This window comes from Rhinoraja longicauda, chromosome 23 (genome assembly GCF_053455715.1).
Source record: "Rhinoraja longicauda isolate Sanriku21f chromosome 23, sRhiLon1.1, whole genome shotgun sequence".
Taxonomy (NCBI): domain Eukaryota; kingdom Metazoa; phylum Chordata; class Chondrichthyes; order Rajiformes; family Arhynchobatidae; genus Rhinoraja; species Rhinoraja longicauda.
This window is the reverse complement of record NC_135975.1, coordinates 28,959,325-28,981,964: the sequence shown is the minus strand read 5'-3', so window position 1 is coordinate 28,981,964 and position 22,640 is coordinate 28,959,325. Positions and strand designations below refer to the sequence as shown.

General features: G+C 48.4%; 1 protein-coding gene across 1 annotated transcript in view; it reads right to left on the bottom strand.

Annotated features, from left to right (window-relative positions):
* Positions 1-22,423, bottom strand: part of arhgef39 (Rho guanine nucleotide exchange factor (GEF) 39) — a 41,684-nt gene extending 19,261 nt beyond the window's left edge. The window contains exons 1-7 of the mRNA XM_078420079.1: positions 22,237-22,423; positions 21,107-21,282; positions 20,594-20,688; positions 16,930-17,050; positions 15,676-15,794; positions 3,998-4,068; positions 705-833 (exon numbers count right to left, since the gene is read on the bottom strand). Of these exons, the coding sequence (XP_078276205.1) occupies positions 705-833; positions 3,998-4,068; positions 15,676-15,794; positions 16,930-17,050; positions 20,594-20,688; positions 21,107-21,282; positions 22,237-22,423 (898 nt within the window). The remainder of the gene's footprint in view (positions 1-704; positions 834-3,997; positions 4,069-15,675; positions 15,795-16,929; positions 17,051-20,593; positions 20,689-21,106; positions 21,283-22,236) is intronic.
* Positions 22,424-22,640: the final 217 nt, after the last annotated feature.

The following is a 22,640-nucleotide window of genomic DNA, read 5'->3' as shown; positions in this document are numbered from 1 at the left end:
AAATGGGGGGAGAGAAATGGGGGGGGAGAGAAATGGGGGGGAGAGAAATGGGGGGGAGAGAAATGGGGGGAGAGAGATGAGGTGAAGAGAGAGGTGATAGAGATGAGGTGAAGAGAGAAGTGAAGAGAGGATGTGGAGACAGGTGGGGAGAGAGAGGAGGTGGAGAAGTGGCGGAGAGAGAGAGAAAGAGGGGAGGTGGGGAGAGAGAGAGGGAAGGTGGAGGGAGAGAGATGGGAGGTGGAGAGAGGGAGGTGGAGAGAGGGGAGGTGGAGGGAGGGAGAGAAAGAAGGCGTGAGAGAGGAGGTAGCAAGAGATTATAGATATATACCTGTGAGTGTGTGTGGTGTGCAAGTGCGTGTGAGTGTGTGTGTGTGTGCGCGTGGTGTGCAAATGCGTGTGTGTGTGTGTGTGCATGTGCAACACACATATATTGGGGAAAGAGCATAAATGGAAAATGACAAACTACACCTTTAATAATCCAGTTAAAGCCCTTGAAGGCGGCACAATTAGCAAGGCCCATTAGTAAGGCCCACAATTAGTCAGGCCCATTCTTGTTTGGGCCGCGTGAATGCGACTGATATAATCACCCCAATACTCTGGGCGGTGGGACTTCTGGGTTCACATTTCACCACCATACAAGGAGAGTATCCGAGGAGGAGGAGACCGATATGAAAGGGAATGGCTGATCGATCACAGGGACTAACCTGGGGCCAGCACCTTGCTCCGTCGCCCCTTCAATAGTTTCTGCACCCGGAGCAGCTGGAGGTGGTTCTCCTGGCTCCGAGCCTGGTCACGAATGTGCTGGGCAGCGTCTGAAATCACCCTCACTGCACCTGGCAATCGGCGGAAACAGAAAAGGAGAGGCAAATGTGAGTTTTCTTTAAAAAAAAAAGAAAGAGTCTTTGCTTGGTGAAAAGAGAGTTGCCAAACTGGAATGTGCACTTTGATTGTGAGTGCGTTTCAAGTCTTTAGCATTCCCAATGCCCTGCCCGCAGATTGCAAGGATTGATTATTGATTCGGCACTGCGGGCAAGGTGTACCTTCATCAGGAGAGCACGTCCACACAGCCTCGGCAGGCGGTGACCTGCATCCAGCGGACATCAAAGCCCATTGACCGCGCGGGTGGAAATCTATCCGTCCTTTCTGTGAAGTTATTCAATTGCTCTTATAAATCCAATATTTGTAAAATGTCTCAGCACCTTTCATCGTCAGAGAGTTGTAGAGTCACAGAGCACGGGAACAGGCCCTTCGGCCCAACTCGTCCATACCGACCAAGATGCCCATCTGAGCTAGTCCTGAATAATTAAGTGTAGACTCGTTCATTGTGTGGTTGCACGTACAGTCCATGTGAGCGAGGTTAAAAAAAGAGGAAAAGAGCCGAGCATTTGCAGTGGGGGTCAAAAAATTGGGGAAAATTGGAAAATTTACACGCAAAAATACCAGTTTCAAGCCTCCTTTAGTGCATTTCGAAGTAAAAACGAACATTACAAAATAATGTGAATATATCACTGTCTACTAACAACATTTTTGTTATTTTAATTAATTTAGTGATATAATCTTGCACTTAAATTTAATATTTACTCATTACAGTTCCACCACTGATTTTCTGGCACTCTTAGTTCCAGAGCTTTGCTGGTTTATCCAGCCGGCCAAGGAAGTCACTCGGCGATGGGGATAGATGTGCCGGCTCCAGCCGGGCTGGAGTTCCAGAGCCCCGGCCGCAGGTCGCAAATTCAACCCACCGATCGGCCATGGAAGTCCCGATGAGGACGAGGTTGGCTGCCTTGCCCAGCCCAGGTGCCACATTTTAGGGGAGACTTCCAGGGCGGTGGGATTTTAAGTGGGCTCTCGTAATTTTTTTCCGGATTTCAATGATCAGCGGCTATTTCTTGCAGAACTAGTGCAGAACTCCTGCACCTATTTTCTTCTTTCTTCCTTTCTTTTTTCGATCCGATTTCTCCGTTGGTGAACACGATTTTTTGGGCAAAATGAAAAACACGGAAATCATGCAGAAAGCGCGGAAAATGGATTTTAAAAACGCAGAAATGCGCGGAAACTTCACGTGCCTGCGTGTAATGTACCTCTAAAGTTTATCACGGAACAGGTGATAGAGGGGTGGCACAGCGGTGCAGCTGGTAAAGCTGCAGCCTTGGAGCGCCAGAGAACCTGGGTTCGATCCTGACCTTGGGTGTTGTCTTTGTGTGGAGTTTGCACGTTCTCCCTGTGACAGCACAGGTTTTCTCCGGGTGCTCCGGTTTCCTCCCACATCCCAAAGACGTGGGGGTTTGTAGGTTAATTGGCTTCTGTAAATTGTGCCATAGAACTAGGGTTATCGATGGTCGGCCCGAACTCGGTGGGCTGAAGGGCCCGTTTCCAGGCAGTATCTCTAAACGTTCCAGCCGCAAATCCCGAACATATAACCCACGCCACCAAAGATCCGCCAACACCACTGCCAAGAGGTCGTGTGCGTCTCAACTTGGCAATGCAATGTCATTCTTCACCACTGGGGTTGATGCTAGAAAACCCAGCTCGACAGGTCAACACAGAGTGCTGGAGGAACCTCACAGATCAGGAAGCATCTCTGGAGGACATAGTCGGTCGACCCGGTCCCTCCCATTTCACTACATCACCACAAGGTCTACAGGGCGGCACGGTAGCGCAGCGGTAGAGTTGCTGCTTTACAGCGAATGCAGCGCCGGAGACTCAGGTTCGATCCTGACTATGGGTGCTGTACTGTACGGAGTTTGTACGTTCTCCCGTGACCTGCGTGGGTTTTCTCCGAGATCTTTGGTTTCCTCCCACACTCCAAAGACGTACAGGTATGTAGGTTAATTGACTGGGTAAATGTAAAAAATGTCCCTAGTGGGTGTAGGATAGTGTTAGTGTGCGGGGATCACTGGGCGGTGCGGACTTGGTGGGCCGAAAAGGCCTGTTTCCGCGCTGTATCTGAAATATGAAAAAAATAAATAATAATAATAATAGGGTGTTCTGGTATCCTTTCAGGATGGTGGCTCCCCAATTCCCCACCATTGACCCCCCCGTCTACACTTCACGCTGCCTCGGGATAAGCAGCCAACATAATCAAAGGCGTGTCCCATCCCAGTCATTCCTTCTACTCCCCGCTCCCGTCCGGCAGAAGGTGCAGAAGCTTGAAAGCGCGCACCACCAGACTCAGGAGCAGCTTCTTTCCCTCTGTTACCAGGCTTCTGAACGGTCCTTCCACAAGCTAGGGTACTGTCCGATTCACCTCTACCCCATTGCGGACATTGGACTTTGTCTCTGGGACTGATGTCCTACAATGCTGAGTTTTTATATGAAACCCAGCATTGAATCAGACAGTATATAAATATAAAAAGAGAGGGGGAGAGGGAGAGGGAGGGGGAGAGGGAGGAGGAGATATAAACACATACTATATTCTGCAATCTGCAGTATAATACTATATAATACTGATATAATATATATTCTGCACTCTGTACTTTCTCCTTTGCTCTACCTATTGTACTTGAGTTTGACGTTAGAGATACAGCGTGGAAACAGGCCCTTCAGCCAACCAACAATTACCCCACACACTAACACTATCTTACACACTGGGGACAATTTTACAATGCCATTTAACCTACAAATCTTGAGAGAGTTGGAGGAAACCGGAGCACCCGGAGAAAAAACCCACACGGTCACGGAGAGAACGTACAAACTTTGTACAGACAGCACCCGCAGTCAGGATCGAACCCAGGTTTCTGGCGCTGTAAGGCAGCAACTCTACCACTGCACCACCCGACTTGATTTTTATTCATGTATAGTATTATCTGATCGTTTTGGACAGCATGCAAAACAAAGCTCTTCACTGTACCTCAGTACGTGACAAGAATAGATCTAACCATACTGAGCAATAAAAGTCAGGCTTAACAATGACGTCCAGCTAGCGAAAAATAAATGGGACCCGAAAAAAATAATCCACGAACATTCATCTGAATGGTTATGAAGTCAAGTGACTTACTTGTGAGCTGCTGGAATTCTGGATGGTCAGGATTGGTATTTTCAGTTAAATCTCGCAACAGATGCTTGTACCTGAAATAAATAGATGCATTTTTTTCAAAATAAATACCATTGTTTTCACAGCAGAACAAAAACTTGCATCTGATTTGTCAGCACACAATGACACAGTGGGGTTGCAATTAGTTTAGCGATTCCTACCTCCCTCTACCTTCAGGCTGGAGAAGGGTTCTCACCTGAAACGTCACCTGATCTTTTTCTCCAGAGATCTGCCTGACCTGCTGAGTTACTCCAGCGCCTTGTGTCTATCTAGCAGTTCATTTAGTTTTAGTTTAGAGGTACCGCATGGAAACAGGCCCCTCGGCCCACCGAGTCCACGCCGACCTTCGATCACCTGTTGACAATAGCACGATGCTATCCCACTTTCCCCATCCACGCCTCTACACACTAGGGGCAACTTACGGAGACCAATTAACTTACAAACCGACGTGTCTTTGGGACGTGGGAGGAAACCCGCGGTGCCTGGAGGAAAGGAAGCTGTGTGGAAACAGGCCCTTCGGCCCACTGAGTCCACGCCGACCAGCAATCAACCGTTGACCAGTTCTGTCCTGCACTTTAGAGACAACTCGCAGAAGGCAATTAACCCACAAACCCGCACGCCTTTGGAGCGTGGGAGGAAACCGGAGCAAACTCACGCGGTCACAGGGAGAATGTGGAAACACACAGACAGGCACACACACAGACACGCATGCACACACACGCGCGCGCACACACACACACACAGTCAGGAGCGAACCCGGGTCTCTGGCGCTGCGAGGCAGCAGCTGTGCCAGCTGTGCCGAGGGAAAGTGATGGTCGACCCTCTGTACCCAAACCCAGCAACTTGTGAGCCCAAGCAGATGGAAAGCGCGGTCTGGCCCGGCGTGACTTTGAGCAGTGGCAGTGGGCACAGGTCTACAGGTGACCCCTCAAGCCCACTGGCGCCCAAGACATCATGGTGCTCCACCTTCAGTGGTTCGGCACTGGAGTACAAGTTCCCAACCAGGAATATTTCCAGACCCGTCCACAACTGTCCACAAAATAGTAATTGCTTTAAATACATTTCCAGGGGGATTCCCTGAGCCGAACGTAACTGACAGTAATGAGAGACAGAAGTGACAAATATACTTATGGCTTCAGATGTGACATTCTGATAGAGGCTATTTATCAATGTTCATGTTTTAATTAAAATGAGGCACATTGACACACCACTACTGGGAATATACAATTTGTGGTCGTTGTTTGTTAACGACTGAAATGGGAAGATAATATATTCACAAGGTAGGCGCCATTTCACGGACCTTGCGTAAGTTGGGAACAAATGCATACTTCAAAAAGAAATGTTGCTGCTTTGTAGAGCGACGTTCAAAAGGGGGTTTCACAGAAGGGGGAGAGAAGATGCACTTCAAATGTCCACTTGCGCCTCCTTTCATTTCCCTCACAGCCCTTCCATCTCTCTCTATAGTTGGGACACTGTCAAAAGAGACTATTTGTTCTTTCCTTAGATCAATTCTCAAGTGACAGGATTTTTCAAGAAAAAAAAGAAAAACTTCTGCACACAACGCAAGATCTCATTAGGCCCCAGGAGTTGACATAAAACGCCTGGATTGCAAGTGGAGGTGGCTGTGGGAAGGGTCTGCAGAAGTTGTCGAGCTGGAAAGGGTGCAGAGAAGGTTTATGAGCATGTTTCCAGGACTAGAGGGCGTGAGCTCTAGGAGAGGTTGAGTAGGCTGGGGGTCTATCCCTTGGAGCGCAAGAGGATGAGGGGAGATCTCATAGAGGTGTATAAGATCATGAGAGGAATAGATCGGGTCTCGTGCCCAGAGTAGGTGAATCGAGGACCAGAAGACATAGATTTAAGGTGAAGGGGTAAAGATTTCAAAGGAATTTGAGGGGAATTTTTTTCACACAAAGGGTGGTGGGTGTATGGAACAAGCTGTCAGAGGAGGTAGTTGAGGCTGGGACTATCCCACTGTTTAAGAAACTGTTTACACAGGTACTCGGATAGGACAGGTTTGGAGGGATATGGACCAAACGTAGGCAGGTTGAACTAGTATAGCTGGGCAAGTAGGGCCGAAGGGTGTTTCCACACCGTATCACTCTATGAATCTATGGGTCTTGACCCGAAACGTCACCCATTCCTTCTCTCCAGAGAAGCTGCCTGTCCCTCCGAGTTACTCCAGCATTTTGTGTCTATCTTCTGTGAGGTTACAGAGGCCAGCTCCCGAAATAACAGAAAGCTGTGTTCAAAGATAACACAATCTCCACCGGACCCAACTGTTCAAGTAAACCCAAAAGTTGTTTTATGCATAGAATATTTTAACAATCTATCCGCCACTTGCAACATTTTTCTGCAGAAATGTCCCTGCTTTTACTGGGAGAAGGTTCAGGTTTATTATTGCCACGTGTACCGAGTGAACAGAGTGAAGAGCTTTGTGTTGCATGCTCGCCTAGACGATCAGATAACACTATACCTAAATATAATCAAATCACACTCAAGTACAATAGGAAGAGCAAAGGGGAAGATACAGAGTGCAGAATATAGTTCTCAGCATTGTAGCGCACCAGTTCCATAGACAAAGTCCAATGTCAGTAATGGGGTAGAGGTGAATCAGACAGTACTCTAACTGATGGAAGGACCATTCAGAAGCCTGGTAACAGAGGGGAAGAAGCTGCCCCTGAGTCTGGTGGTGCACGCTTTCAAGCTTCTGTACATTCTGTCGGACGGAGGCGGGGAGAAGAAGGAATGACCGGGGTGGGACAAGTCTTTGATAACGTTGGCTGCTTTGCCACGGCAGCGTGAAATGTAGACAATAGACAATAGGTGCAGGAGGAGGCCATTCGGCCCTTCGAGCCAGCACCGCCATTCAATGTGATCATGGCTGATCATTCTCAATCAGTACCCCGTTCCTGCCTTCTCCCCATACCCCCTGACTCCGCTATCCTTAAGAGCTCTATCTAGCTCTCTCTTGAATGCATTCAGAGAACTGGCCTCCACTGCCTTCTGAGGCAGAGAATTCCTCAGGTGGAGTCGATGGTGGGGAGTCTGGTCTGTGTGAAGGCCTGGGCTACACCCACAACTCTGCAATTTCTTGTGATCTTGGGCAGAGCTGTTCCCAATTCAAAGTTGTGATTGAAGTTGTTTCAGTTTTGATCACAGTAACTCATGTTTCCTCTGCCCCGTCAATAGATGCTTGTCTAAGTTAAACTAATCTCCACCTGCACGTGATCCATATCTGTCCATTTGTGCTTGTCCATGAGCCTACCTGAAAGCCTCTCATGAGTGGGGTGGTGGTGGTGGAGGCAGATACCATAGTGATGTTGAAGTAGCTTCTAAATGTTGGGCCGAATGGAGGGATGGGGATTGCGTGCAGGTAGAGGAGGTTAGTTTAACTTGCCACCATGTTCAGCACAGACATTGTGGGCCAAAGAGCCTGTTCCTGTGCTGTACCTATGTTCTAGGTTCTATGAAATAAAAGAGACATAAGTTGCACAGTAATTAAAAGACAGCACAGAAACAGGTCCTTCAGCCCATCTTGCCCCATCTACACTCGTTCCACCTGCCTGTGTTTGTCCCCGTGACCTGCGTGGGTTTTCTCCGAGATCTTCGGTTTCCTCCCACACTCCAAAGACGTACAGGTATGTAGGTTAATTGGCTGGGTAAATGTAAAAAAAATAAAAAAATTGTCCCTAGTGGGTGTAGGATAGTGTTAGTGTACGGGATCACTGGGCGGCACAGACTTGGAGGGCCGAAAAGGCCTGTTTCCGGCTGTATATATATGATATGATGATATGATGATAAACCTTTCCTATCCATGTACCTGTCCAAATATCGTTTAAATGTTGTTATGGTGCCTGCCTCAACTACCCCCTCTGGCAGCTCGATCCATATACTCACCATAGGCTGTGAAAAATTTCCCCCACAGGTTCCTATTAAATCTTTCCCCACTCACCTTGAACCTACGCCCTCTGTTTCTTGATTCCCCTACCGTGGGTAAAATACTCCTTGTATTCACCTTATTTATTCCCCTCGTGCGACAAATAAATTGAACAACGACAACATTTTCTCTTGTTTTCCCCTTCTCTGGGCAAAAGACTGTGCATTCAGCCCATCAATTCCCAAACAATTCAACAGGACAACAGTTTCACTTACTAAAAATATACCATTCAACCCCTAACAAAATTAGTCTCCCCTGGTCACCCTCTCTCTTCCCATCTCTCATCGGGCAAGAGGCACAGAAGTGTGAAAACGCACATCTCCAGATTCAGGGACAGTTTCTTCCCAGCTGTTATCAGGCAAGTGAACCGTCTTATCACCAACTAGAGAGCGGTCCTGACCTCCCATCGATTTCGTTGGAGACCCTCAGACCATCTTTCATGGGACTTTACTGGACATTATCTTGCACTAAACGTTATTCCCTTTATCCCTGTATCTGCGCATGGCTTGATGGTAATCATGCATAGTCTTTCCGCTGACTGGATAGCGCGTAACAGAAATAGACAATAGGTGCAGGAGTAGGCCATTCAGCCCTTCGAGCCAGCACCGCCATTCAATGCGATCATGGTTGATCACTCTCAATCAGTACCCCGTTCCTGCCTTCTCCCCATACCCCCTCACTCCGCTATCCTTAAGAGCTCTATCCAGCTCTCTCTTGAAAGCATCCAACGAACTGGCCTCCGCTGCCTTCTGAGGCAGAGAATTCCACACCTTCACCACTCTCTGACTGAAAAAGTTCTTCCTCATCTCCGTTCTAAATAGCCTACCCCTTATTCTTAAACTGTGGCCCCTTGTTCTGGACTCCCCCAACATTGGGAACATGTTTCCTGCCTCTACTGTGTCCAATCCCCTAATTATCTTATATGTTTCAATAAGATCCCCCCTCATCCTTCTAAATTCCAGTGTATACAAGCCTAATTGCTCCAGTCTTTCAACATACTGCAGTCCCACCATTCCGGGAATTAACCTAGTGAACCTACGCTGCACGCCCTCAATAGCGTGTACTTTTCGCTGCATCTCAGTACACATGACTAGAATAAACAAAACTAAAACTAAGCTTTCAACAATTTGGAGGACACCGGACGAATCCACCCTCTTCCACGCGAACACAGTGGGAGACTAATTGGTGCAGATTCAACGTGATCTGAGGAAAGACATTCTTGCCATAGAGGGAGTACAGAGAAGGTTCACCAGATTGATTCCTGGGATGGCAGGACTTTCATATGAAGAAAGACTGGATAGACTCGGCTTGTACTCGCTGGAATTTAGAAGACTGAGGGGGGATCTTATAGAAACTTACAAAATTTTTAAGGGGTTGGACAGGCTAGATGCAGGAAGATTGTTCCCGGTGTTGGGGAAGTCCAGAACAAGGGGTCACAGTTTAAGGATAAGGGGGATGTCTTTTAGGACCGAGATGAGAAAGTTTTTTTTCACACAGAGTGGTGAATCTGTGGAATTCTCTGCCACAGAGGGTAGTTGAGGCCAGTTCATTGGCTATATTTAAGAGGGAGTTAGATGTGGCCCTTGTGGCTCAAGGGATCAGGGGGTATGGAGAGAAGGCAGGTACGGGATACTGAGTTGGATGATCAGCCATGATCATATTGAATGGCGGTGCAGGCTCGAAGGGCCGAATGGCACCTATTTTCTATGTTTCTATCAACATTCCCGGTCGCTGGCATTCCATGAAGCAAAGAAAAAGTCTAACGGAAAGATTACAGCCTTGACACAGAGATCTGCTCCATTCACGCTATTCGCGTTGTGCTTCGCATATAATTAGTGCGTTTTGTTGTTGCCTGATAAGAGACTTCCAGGTCATAAAGGGCAGTGTGCGACAGGTCTCAGCTCCTCTGGGCCTCTAATGTGTCGGTGGAGCAGGGCGATGGCGGTGGGAGTTGCGTCGCGAGCGGGGTGTTCCACTGAGCGGGGCGGCTCCGAACAGCGTCCGCATCTGTCGCTGGCATATGCTTCCTCAGGCAGGAGCTGCCCAGGACGGCTGGCTGGGCCTGTATCACGGAGGAGATTAATTACTGCAGGACGCTGCCAGTTACAGCGAGGGCTGTTGCCGACAAGGGGAAAAGTCCCACTTTACCCACACCGTGACGGGAGACATCCTGGGCCGTGACATTCCCGAGCCCGGCCCTCGGCTCTCTTTCCTCGAGACAAAATTTAAACAGCCCTCAAAGGCAAACCGGAGATCTATTATTTTGCTAGGGTGGTTAAGAGTTTAAAAAATCCAAGAAAAAAGCTTTGCAAAAAGTAATTGCAGTTCTGGGGAAAAGAGGAGAATGGTTAACTTGGGCAGCACACGGGTGGCGCAGCTGGTAGAGCTGCTGCCTCATGAAGCCAGAGAGGAGAGGAGGGCAGTGTGCGAGGGGAGCGAGCGGGCGTGAATTTTGCACGTTCTCGCTGTGACGCTGCGGGGTTTCCTCCTGGTGCTCCGGTTTTTCCCGACATCCTAAAGACGAGGGTTAATTGGCCCTCTGTAAATCGCTCCCCAAGTGGGTCTGGAGTGGATGAGAAAGTGGGATAACATGGAACCAGTTAGTGAGTGAGTGAACGATGGCAGGCGTAGGCTCGGTGGGCCGAAGGGGACGTTTCCACGTTGCATCTCCAAATAAAGTAAAAGTAAGTCATGAATTACGGGATTGTGAATCAGCATCTGCAGTTTAGACATTTAGCGAAACCGCGTGGAAACAGGTCCTTCGACCAACGATCGCCCATTGACCAGTTCGATCCTACACACTATGGACCATTTAGTCGGCACGGTGGCGCAGCGGTAGAGTTGCTGCCTTACAGCGAATGCAGCGCCGGAGACTCAGGTACGATCCTGACTGCGGGCGCCGTCTGTACGGAGTTTGTACGTTCTCCCCGTGACCTGCGTGGGTTTTCTCCGAGATCTTCGGTTTCCTCCCACACTCCAAAGACGTATGTAGGTTAATTGACTGGGTAAAATGTTTTTAAAAATTGTCCCTAGTGTGTGTAGGACAGTGTTAATGTGCGGGGATCGCTGGGTGGCGCGGACTCGGTGGGCTGAAGGGCCTGTTTCCGCGCTGTATCTCTAAATCTAAAATCTAAAAAAAATCTAAACCTGCACGTCTTTGAGGTGTGGGAGGAAATATGGAGAACATCCACATGGTCGCAGGGAGAACCTGCAAACTCCGTACAGCCAGCAGCCGAGGTCAGGATCGAACCCGAGTCTCTGGCACTGTAAGGCAACAACCTTATCGCTGCGCCACCCTGATACAAGTTCCTTGTGTCTACATTAAAGAGAAAGCAATCCATTTCCTAGGGAGGGGATCTACTTGCAGAAGATACTCCTCATCCCACTGCTATGATTGTACATTCAGAGGAAGATGTTGCAGAGTTAGGACCTATTCCCAAACCCGAGGTAAGTTGCCACCTTTAATGAGATGTTTAGAAAAATAATTCTAGTTAATCGTTGTAACTGAGGGGTGATGTTATCGAGGCGTATGAACTCACGAGTGGAACAGATAGGGTGAATGCACCATTGATTGAATCATTCTTCTGGCAGCTCATACAAGACTTTGATGAGGCCGCACTTGGAGGAACCCGAGGGATAACTTTTTGACACAGGGTACATAGAACAAGCTGCCAGAGGAGGTCATTGAGGCTGGTACTAGAACGACATTTAAGACACTTGGACAGGTGCACGGATAGGAAATGTTTAGAGGGATAGGGGCCGAAAACGGACAATGTGACTAGCTAAGAAATGAGGTGTTTTGGTCGGCATGAACGAGTAGGGCCGAAGGGCCTGTTCCCACGCTGTACGACTCTTTGACTCTCTCGGGCAGTTAACAACTTATAAGGAAATTATTTTCATTAAAGAACTATAATCTGCACCCTTCCCCTTCACTATCTATTGTACTCGAGTTTGAAATGATTATACTTATGTATAATAAATATTATCTGATCAGATAGCATTGAGAAATTGCTGTGGAATTTACTGCCTCAGAAGGCAGTGGAGGCCAATTCTCTAGATGCTTTCAAGAGAGAGTTAGATAGAGCTCTTAATGATAACGGAGTCAGGGGATATGGGGAGAAGGCAGGAATGGGGTACTGATTGTGCATGATCAGCCATGATCACGGTGAATGGCGGTGCTGGCTCGAAGGGCCGAATGGCCTACTCCTGCACCTATTATCTATTGTCTAAAAAGGAACCTTTTCACTGTACATGTACATGTACATAAGGCAATAATAAACCTAAACCTAAGTTTTAGTACTCCTGCTAAGAATTGTAATTCTCCACTGTTCAAATGTTGATTTTATGCGTTCTAATACTCTGAGATAGAAGTATTGCATTTGAGGGAGATAAATTAATAATAGATGAGCCTTTAATTTATGAATGACAGTATACAAAATCAGACGGAAATTATAGTTCCACAGGGAGGCAACATCCTCTTAACCAGAATATTAATATTTCCCTGCGGACTATGAAATCTTCAAAATTGGCAAGACTAAAAATGGTGGTGTTAGGACCAGAGGCTCAAACAGCCAACGGGATAAAGGCTCATTTATTCAAAGCTCAAAGGGCGGCACAGTGGCGCAGCGGGAGAGCCGCTGCCTCAGAGCGCCAGAGACCCGGGTTCAATCCCAGCCTCGGGTGCTGTCAGTCCTGGCAACATCCTCGTTCCATACCCTGCCTGGGTTTTCTCCCACATCACGTGCGGGTTTGTAGGTTAATCGGCCCTCTGCAAATTGCGCTTAATGTGTAGGGAGTGGATGAGAAAGTGGGATAACATGGAACTAGTGTGAACGGGTGATCGATGGTCGGCATGGACTCAGTGGGCCGAAGGGCCTGTTTCCATGCTGCATCTTTCAATGAATCAATCCGCTCATCTGGTCAAAAGACGCAGCAGAACAAAGCTGCAACAATGAAGAGTAAAAATCCAAAACCAAAGTGTCCTAGTTCTGCCTTCACCAAACCACTCCCTCTTCTCCTCTCTCCCATCGGGCAAAAGGTATACAAGTGTGAAAATGCACATCCCCAGATTCAGGAACAGTTTCTTCCCAGCTGTTATCAGGCAACTGAACCATCCTACCACAACTAGACAGCAGTCCTGAAATACGATCCACCTCATTTGGAGACTCTTGGACTATCTTTATTGGCTTTACCGTGCACTAAATGTTATTCCCCTTACACCTGTATCTGTACACAGTGAATCGCTCGATTGTAATCATGTACAGTCTTTCCGCTGACTGGATAGCACACCAACAAAAGCTTTTCACTGTACCAAGACGTGGCAATAAAGTTAACTGGACTAAAACAGGGAGAAACACACCATCCATTGTGTCTAATCCTTTCAGTTAAGGTCTGTCTGATTCTTTTATTTTCCTCAATTAAAATGGACCCAACCCGTTCAACCTTCCTTCGTATATCAACCTCCCCATCCCAGGAACCAACCTCGTGTACCTTTGGCACGCTGCCTCCATTGAAATCGGTGTGATATTTCTAAAGTTATTCACATTTTAAAGTTTAAATCTATCTCCAAGGGAGGAAGGGGGTGGGAGGGAGGAGGGTGTGGAGGGGGAGGGAGGGAGGGTGTGGAGGGGGTGGGAGGGAGGGTGTGGAGGGGGAGGGAGGGAGGGTGTGGAGGGGGTGGGAGGGAGGGTGTGGAGGGGGAGGGAGGGAGGGTGTGGAGGGGGTGGGAGGGAGGGTGTGGAGGGGGAGGGAGGGAGGGTGTGGAGGGGGTGGGAGGGAGGGTGTGGAGGGGGTGGGAGGGAGGGTGTGGAGGGGGAGGGAGGGAGGGTGTGGAGGGGGTGGGAGGGAGGGTGTGGAGGGGGTGGAGGGAGGGTGTGGAGGGGGAGTTGAGGGAGGGTGTGGAGGGGGTGGGAGGGAGGGTGTGGAGGGGGTGGGAGGGAGGGTGTGGAGGGGGAGGGAGGGAGGGTGTGGAGGGGGTGGGAGGGAGGGTGTGGAGGGGGTGGGAGGGAGGGTGTGGAGGGGGAGGGAGGGAGGGTGTGGAGGGGGTGGGAGGGAGGGTGTGGAGGGGGTGGGAGGGAGGGTGTGGAGGGGGAGGGAGGGAGGGTGTGGAGGGGGTGGGAGGGAGGGTGTGGAGGGGGAGTTGAGGGAGGATAAGGGGGGTTGAGAGGGATGGAGTGGGGGGGAGGGAGGGAAGAGGGGAGGGGAGGGGGGTGGAGGGGGAGGGGGGTGGAGGGGGAGAGGAAGGGAGTGGGAGAGGAAGGGAGGGGGAGGTGGGAGGGGGAGGGAGGAGGAGCGGGGGAGAGGGGAGGGAGGAGAGGGTGCTGCACCATTGCAGGAGAGGTTTGCACTTGCCTAGTATAACAATAAAACACTCTTGACTCTTTCTAGTTCTGGTACATTGCGTTTTGCTCATTATTTGTCGCGAGATTAGTTGTTACTCAGGTAATGCACACCTGCCCACAGTACCATCTCCCAATAACGCGATTCAAATTCCTTGCCTCACAGCACTAGCTCACGATTATGAAGCACGAGGATCTGTAATGAAAGCTGAGTGAGGAAGCATGATTTGTGTTTGATGTCTACATCACGTTATGAAATGAGAAATCAGGTAGTATGTCATATGTCACGGGTGACTCGAGGTGTTACAATGCAGCCGACAGGCTGGGGAACACACAAGCAGAAGACAAAATAATACAAAATCAATCAACGAGGCTGATCCAGGTAAATCCCATTTCATCCGCTCAGCCCCCAATGACAGGGTGAATGAGAGTTAGGGCTGATGCCAATGCTTTTGCCACCAAGAAACGAAATGTACTGATTTCTATGGTTTGGCATTTAAATGCTAACAAATAAACTTCATGGCTTTGTGCAAATTTGTGAGGTTTAAAAAAAAAAACAGGGCGCATAGAATCATAGTGTGGAAACAGGCCCTTCGGCCCAACTTACCCATGCCGACCAACATGCCCCATCTACACAAGTCCCACCTGCCTGCGTTTGGCCCATTTCCCTCCAAACCTGTCCTATCCACGCACTCTGCTCGTTGCAATAGTGCCCGCCTCAACTACCTCCTCCAGCAGCTTGCTCCATGCGCCCAGGACACTTTGTGTGGAAAAAGTCACCCCTCAGGCTCCAATTAAATCTTCCCACCCTTACCGTAAACCATGGCACCCAGAAACACCAGCAAACAAGGTTGTGCTGTGGGAACCCATCCATAGAAGATGGAACCCGGGACCACCCAACAAGACCATGCTGAAGACGTTGATGGAAGATGCTTATGTAGAGACAAGAAAGGAGCTGGCAGGCTGTACGGAGGACAGAGATGTGTGAGGCGTCCATCACGGTGCCCGTCGCAAACCAGCACCGCTGCGTCGCTAATGTTTTCAACCATTTTAAATTAAAATGTAATCATGTCTTCTGGTTTCCAATTCCCCCTACTCTGGGCAATAGGGTCTGTGCATTTCCCTGATCTATTCCTCTCGTGATCTCTACACCTCTCTTGGATCGCCCCCTCATCCATCTGCAATCCAAGGAATAAAGTCCTCGCCTGCCCAACCTCTCCCTATCTGCCCTCAAGAACTGGCAGCATCCTCGTAAATCTTCCCTGCAAACCTTTCCAGCCTGCCAGCGTCTCCCCTCCAACATAATGACCAAAACAGAACCGATCCCAACAAGTAGATGCATTACAATAACGAGCAAGGCCACTCACTGATGGACACGCTGCAGAGGCAGGGGAAGCAAGTCTTCCAATTTCAACCCTTGGAATTCTGCTCGAGACTCTTGAAGCTTCTTAAATCGAGCAAACTGTCTGTTTTTCTTCATTTGCCCCTAAAACAGAGCACGGGAGACGCACATTAATTAAAGGAGCATTGGGCGCTGGTAAAATACATTAGTCTCGCACACCGAAGAGATATTTCAGAGGACTTGTCGATTGAAACTAATTGCGCTGGGGCACATTATTATGCGCTGGGACGTAACTGAAGGTTGATGAGGACAAATCTACCACCTTTTGTCACATCGCCCTAATTATGCAGCCCCGTGTTCTGACAATTACATTTGTGTACACCCACCGTTGGAATCAATGTAACTTGTGCAGCGAGTGCTAAATCAATGAAATCAGTCAATTTACCATGGTCATAACCTTCTTCTTAATTAAGACAGCGATACCGCTCTCCAGCTCAGGGCCTCGAAGAGACAAATAAGCACATAGGTTGGGAGCTGCTGTGGAAAGAGGCAATGCTGTGATTTCACCCATTCCGGCCTCGTCAAGGATCGAGACTTTGCCGCCGTTACCTCAGGGGTGACGGAGCCCCGAGCCGGCTCTCCAAACGTGGACCCACGCAAAGATGACAGCGCAGTCTCTGACGGGCAAGGATGGTGACGAGCAGGCACATTGCGAGCAGAGTCTAAAAGTAAGCAGCTTGAACCACATGCCAAAGCTAATTGGGAAAGGAGCAAACGGCATTGAACAATTAACCTTCCTTTGGCAAGATTGATTTCAGTTTAGTGTCACATTCCTGACCAACAGAGTGGCTGAATGGCGTGCAAAAGAAATGCAAGGACACAGAGTGATACAGCGTGGAAACAGACCCCTCGGCCCATCTTGCCCGCACCGGCCAACATGTCCCAGCTTCACTAGTCCCACCTGCCTGCGTTTAGTCCATATTCCTACAAATCTGTCCTATCCACGTATCTGTCTAACGGTTTCTTAAACGTTGGGATAGTCCCAGCCTCAACTACCTGCTCTGGCAGCTTGTTCCATCCACCCACCACCCTTTGTGTGAAAAGGTTACCCCTCAGATTCCTATTAAATCTTTTCCCCTTCACCTTAAACCCATAGCGTGTTCTCTGGTCCACGATTCGCCTACTCTGGGCAAGAGACTCTGTGCATCTAACGTTTTGTACGTACATTCCTGGCGCTCGTTGCAGTCATGCCCATAATACCTCCTCGCGGATGAATTACCTGCAAGACTTTGAGAGCATGTCCCATGTTATCCGTGTAAGTGGTGTAAAGATGAAGCTGAGGGCAGAAGTGTTCAAATCCTTGCCCGAGTTTTCCGTCCTCGAGATCACTCAACAGCGTCCTGTGTGAGACCCAAAAGACGTCAGCAGCTAAGTGACAAATATGACCTGCGCTTTCACATGGCTCCCTCTCCCCTGACGCACAGTCTGAAGAAGAGTCTTGACCCATTCCTTCTCTCCAGAGACGCTGCCTGTCCCGCTGAGTTACTCCAGCACTTTGTGCCAATCGTCAGTGACAAATTAGGGCACTCTGGTGTCAGGACAATAGCCTCCTCTTGAATGTCACTAAAACGAAGGAGCTGATTGTGGACTTTAGAAGGGCTAAACATCCAAGGACGTACACGCCACTGGAGATAAATGGGTCTACTGTGGATAGGGTGAGCAGTTTTAAATACTTGGGAGTCCACATCACAGAGGATCTGACATGGGCAACGCACATTGCCGCACTGGTGGGTAAGGCAAAGCAGCGCCTTTACCACCTTAGAAAGCTGAGGAAATTCAGAGTGTCTCTGAGGATCCTTCATTGCTTCTACTCTGGGGCTGTAGAGAGCATCCTGTCCGGCAGCATTTCAGTCTGGTTTGGGAACAGCTCTGCCCAGGACAGGATGGCCCTGCAGAGAGTAGTGCATTCGCCAGAACGCACCATGGGAACTACACTCGCCCCCCTGCAGGACCTATACATCAGGAGGTGCAGATCCAGAGCAAGCAACATTATGGGGGACCCCTGCCACCCCAGTAACGGACTGTTCCAGATGCTACGATCAGGCAAACGCCTCCGCTGTCACGCTGTAAAAACGGAGAGGATGAGACGGAGTTTCTTCCCACAGGCCATCAGGACTGTCAACTTTTATAACTCCAGAGACTAAATTTTTGTCTACACTATAGTAACTTATTAACTTTATTTATATGCTGTAACTGTAATTCTTTTTTGTGCACAATCCGCAGGCATTGCCACTTTCATTTCACTGCACATCGTGTATGTGTATGTGACAAATAAACTTGACTTGACTTGAGACTGGGGCTTCATTTCTCAGAGCGCAGGAGGTTGAAGGGTAATCTTATAGAGGTGTTTAAAATCATGAGGGAAATAGATAGGGCGATTGTTTTTTAAATGCTGTCATTGTACCTGCCTCAATGACATTGAACCGTTCAATCATCCCTCCGGCATCTCACACAAGACGTTAGTGAGACCGCACTTGGGAGTACTGTGCACAGTTTTGGTCACCCTGCTAAAAGAAAAGACGCCATAGAGCTGGAAAGGATGGCGAGAAGCTTTGTGAGGATGTTGCCAGGACTCGAATGCCTGGGCTACAGGGTGAGGTTGGGCAGGCTAGGACTTTATTCCTTGAGGCACAGGAGGCCGAGGTATGATCTTTTAGAGGTCATCTTATAATACCACGGGGGGAATTGATAGGGTGAATGCAGAGTCTTTTACCCGGGGTAACAGGCAATGAAGAACCAGAGAACTTAGCCTTACGGTGAGAAAGGAAAGATTTAATAGGAATACGAGGGACAACCTTTCCCAGTCAGAGGGTGGTGGGTGTATGGAACCAGCTGAGCTGCCAGAGGAGCAACAAAGGAGCTGCGAGAGGAGGTCATTGGGCCAGGTACTATAACAACATTTAAAAGACACTTGGACAGGTACACGGATAGGAAATGTTTGGAGTGATGTGGATGAAATGTGGGCATATGGAACTAGCTAAGATGGAGCATCTTGGTTGGCATGAATGAGTTGGGCTGAGGAGCCTGTTTCCTTGCTGTACTACATTATGAATTAGACAGGTACATGGATAGGAACGGTTTGGAGGGATATGGACCAAAGGGTGGGCAAATGGGACTGGTTAGATGGGGCAACGTGGTTGGCATGGACGAGTTGGGCCAAAGGGCCTGTTTCCATGCTGTATGACTCCACAGTATGTCTCATTGTTTAATTATCCTTTTGTAATTTCATAAAATTAATATTTTGTCCTTGGAGGCAGCGCCTACTTCCTTTGCAAAGGACAGGTTCAATGAACCCACACAAACTGGATAATCAGAGATACACGTCGGCCATCTTGCTTGGCCAGACTTCCTGCATCTCTGCAACTTGTAATCTGACACCTTAGACTCTGACCTCTGGGATCGGAGAAACAAGGAACTGCAGGTGCTGGCTTGCAAACGAGACACAAAGTGCTGGAGTAACTCAGCGGGATAGACGGCATCTCTGGAGAACATAGACAGGCGATGTTTCGGGTCGGGACCCTTCTTTGGTTTGAAGAACAATTGGCTTTTTAAGGGCTTGTCCCACTTTAGGCGATTTTAAGGCGACTAGGCTGTCGCCGACAGTTCGCCGGGTGTTGCGGGCGTGATCGTGAGGAGTCTTCCAAAGATCGTAGTGAATCTCGGCGCGTCACCGAGAAATCAAACGGTTTGAAATCTCTCGGCGACAGCTGGCTTGTCGCCAGGTATCGTTGCTTATTGCGGGCGCTGTCGCCTGCTGTCCCCAGGTTTGATAGGTTCTCTTAAGATGCATTTAGAAGCACATAATATTAAAATAAGTAAAGTCATTTCAAAATACCATAAAATGCTTGTGTTTAACCAATTTATTTATCGTCAGGACATTTGACAGGTAGATTGGAGGCAACAGTTTGACGGTCAGGTAAACGTGGGAATTTTCGATGTTTTTGGCCTCAGCCATTACATTTTACTTTAGAAGGATGAGAGGGGATCTTATCGAAATGTATAAGATTATTAAGGGGTTGGACACGTTAGAGGCAGGAAACATGTTCCCAATGTTGGGGGAGTCCAGAACAAGGGGCCACAGTTTAAGAATAAGGGGTAGGCCATTTAGAACGGAGATGAGGAAAAACTTTTTCAGTCTGAGAGTTGTGAATCTGTGGAATTCACTGCCTCAGAAGGCAGTGGAGGCCAATTCTCTGAATGCTTTCAAGAGAGAGCTAGATAGAGCTCCTAAGGATAGCGGAGTCAGGGGGTATGGGGAGAAGGCAGGAACGGGGTACTGATTGAGAATGATCAGTCATGATCACATTGAATGGTGGTGCTGGCTCGAAGGGCCGAATGGCCTACTCCTGCACCTATTGTCTATTTAAAGTGAGCTCCAAACCCAGATATGCAACCCAAAAACCAGATATGCATTTCCCTTACATTTTCAAAGAATGCCCACACTTTTCACAATAATCCACTGAACCACTTTTTAAATTAGATTTTTTTAATACAGCTATTAGTAAACTGGAAGTTAATCCAGTTTATGCCTTGTTACAGTGAAGCTTGGTTTTTAAGTAACCCATACAAGGTGTTATAGTTCAAAACTCTCAAGTACTTACCGACTTGTCAGTGATTTCAGCGAAAACCAGGTCGCCGGAGAGGCATTGACAGCGTGGGAATTTCGCGATGTTTCTGAAGATGGTGTAATCTCGACCTGACTCAGCATTGTCGTGGTCATTGCCGTCGGGTAAAGGAAAAGTTTGGCGATCTGCTACGACTTTGACAGTCGCCGGCAGTCGCCAAAAAGATGGCCTAAGTGGGACGGGCCCTTAAGTGTGCCAGGACATCACCAAGCAGTGTTTTACTAAGAAATATAACATTCGAGTTTTAAAATAGAGTACCTGTTTATTGAATGGATGGACTTAAAGGTGCAAAATATGGCATCTCGTTCCTCTGGTCGCAGAGTCCCCTTTGCCGTTAAAATCTCAATAAAATACTGCAAAACAAGACCATTAAACATTGAAGAGACTGTTTCTTTAAACCTTGAACATTGCATGTGACTACAAGTTTCTGCAGGGCTCTCCGTTACAAGGGCGGCACACCGTGGCACAGCTGGTAAAGGCGCTGCCTGACAGCGCCAGGGTCCCGGGTTCGATCCTGACCTCGGGTGCTGTCTGTGTGTGTGGAGTTCGTGCATTCTCCTTGTGACCGCGTGGGTTTCCTCCCACAGGCGTGCAGGTTTGTAGGTTAATCGGCCCTCAGACAATTGCCCCCTTGTGTGTAGGGAGCGGGTGAGAAAGTGGGATAACATGGAACTAGTGTGAACGGGTGATTGATGGTCGGCGTGGACTCGTTGGGCTGAAGGGCCCGTTTCCATGCTGTATCTCTAAATTAGAACACTGAAATACCCTTACCACTGCAACTAACTCCAGCTGTTCGAAGTACCTCTGCTCCGTCTCAATCAACTCTTTCACAGTCCGAACCCTTTTCCTTTCCCACCGCGTTCTCTGTTCCTCTAGGCTGGTTCCTCCCGCTGGGTACTTCAGCCGAGGATGACTCAGCACTGCGAAACGGTCTTCATCACTGGAAGCTGGGTTTGGGAAAAACAGGAGCCACATGCCAACATGATGTAGAGCACAGGAAACATAGATTGGGGTGAATGCACACAGTCTTTCTCCAAGGGTAGGGGAACTAAGAACTCGAGGGGAACAAAAAGGAATTGCAGGTGCTAATTTATTCCAAAGATATGACACTAAACGCTGGAGTAACTCAGCAGGGGTCAGGCAGCATCACTAGAGAAAATTAATAATAATAATAATAATGCATTACATTTATATAGCGCTTTTCATATACTCAAAGACGCTTTACAGGGATTTAGAGAACATAGGGAAGTGAATAAATAGATAAATAAGTAAACGAACAGAGAAAGGAGACAGAAGGTGAGGTGACCTTCAGTGGTTGAAGGCAGTACTGAACAGGTGAGACTTCAGTGATGTTTTGAATGTGGTGAGTGAGGAGTGACTTGATTGTATTTATGTACGGCATTATCAGATTGGCCAGCATGCAATACAAAGCTTCTCACTGTACCTCAGTACACGTGACAAAAATAAACCTAAACACCTGATTCTGAATGTAGTCCAGCACAGCACAGGAACAGGTCGTTCGGCCCATAATGTCCGTGCTGAACATGATGCAAAGTTAAACTGATCTCCTCTGCCTGCTTGTGATCCATATCCCTCCATATCCATGTGCCTTTCAAAATGCACTATCATATCTGCCTCCACCATCACTCCTGGCAGCCTGTCCAGGCACTCTGTGTTAAAAACTGTGCAAGTAGAAATAAATTATTTCAAATCCCACACTCAATTTCATTACCATTAGTTCGAAATAAAACCAGTAGCAGCTAGAAATATTCTGCAATAAGTTTCAAACTTATCGGTCCCAGCATTTAATTTCCCTCCAGAAGACTTCTTGCCAGTCTGAACAAAGATCTCGAACCAAAATCTAGCCTGCCCATTCCCTCCACAGGTGCTGCCTGATTCACTGAGTTCCTCCAGCGCTTTGTGATTCTTGCTCATGATCCCACCATCTGCAGTTCCTTGCGTCTCCATCTTGCCTCCCCACTGTGGAAGTTCCTCAAAGATGGTCTTCTCCACACTCTGACGGGAGGTTCTGCGCGACCCTCTCTCACGGTTCCCTCCTCTGTGATGCCACTCCTGCCCTTTGGCCATGTTCTGACACACTCTCTCATTGATAGCCACATTCCACCCATCTGACAATCAAACACCCCTCACCTGTATCCACCTATCACTCGGCAGGCTCTGTCCCGCCCCTAACTCTCTTTTCCCGCTTCCTTCCCTCCTACTGCAATCAGTCTGAAGAAGGGTCCCAACCCGAAACATCATCGGTCCTTTCCCGCTGCAGATGCTGCCTGACCCACTGAGTTTG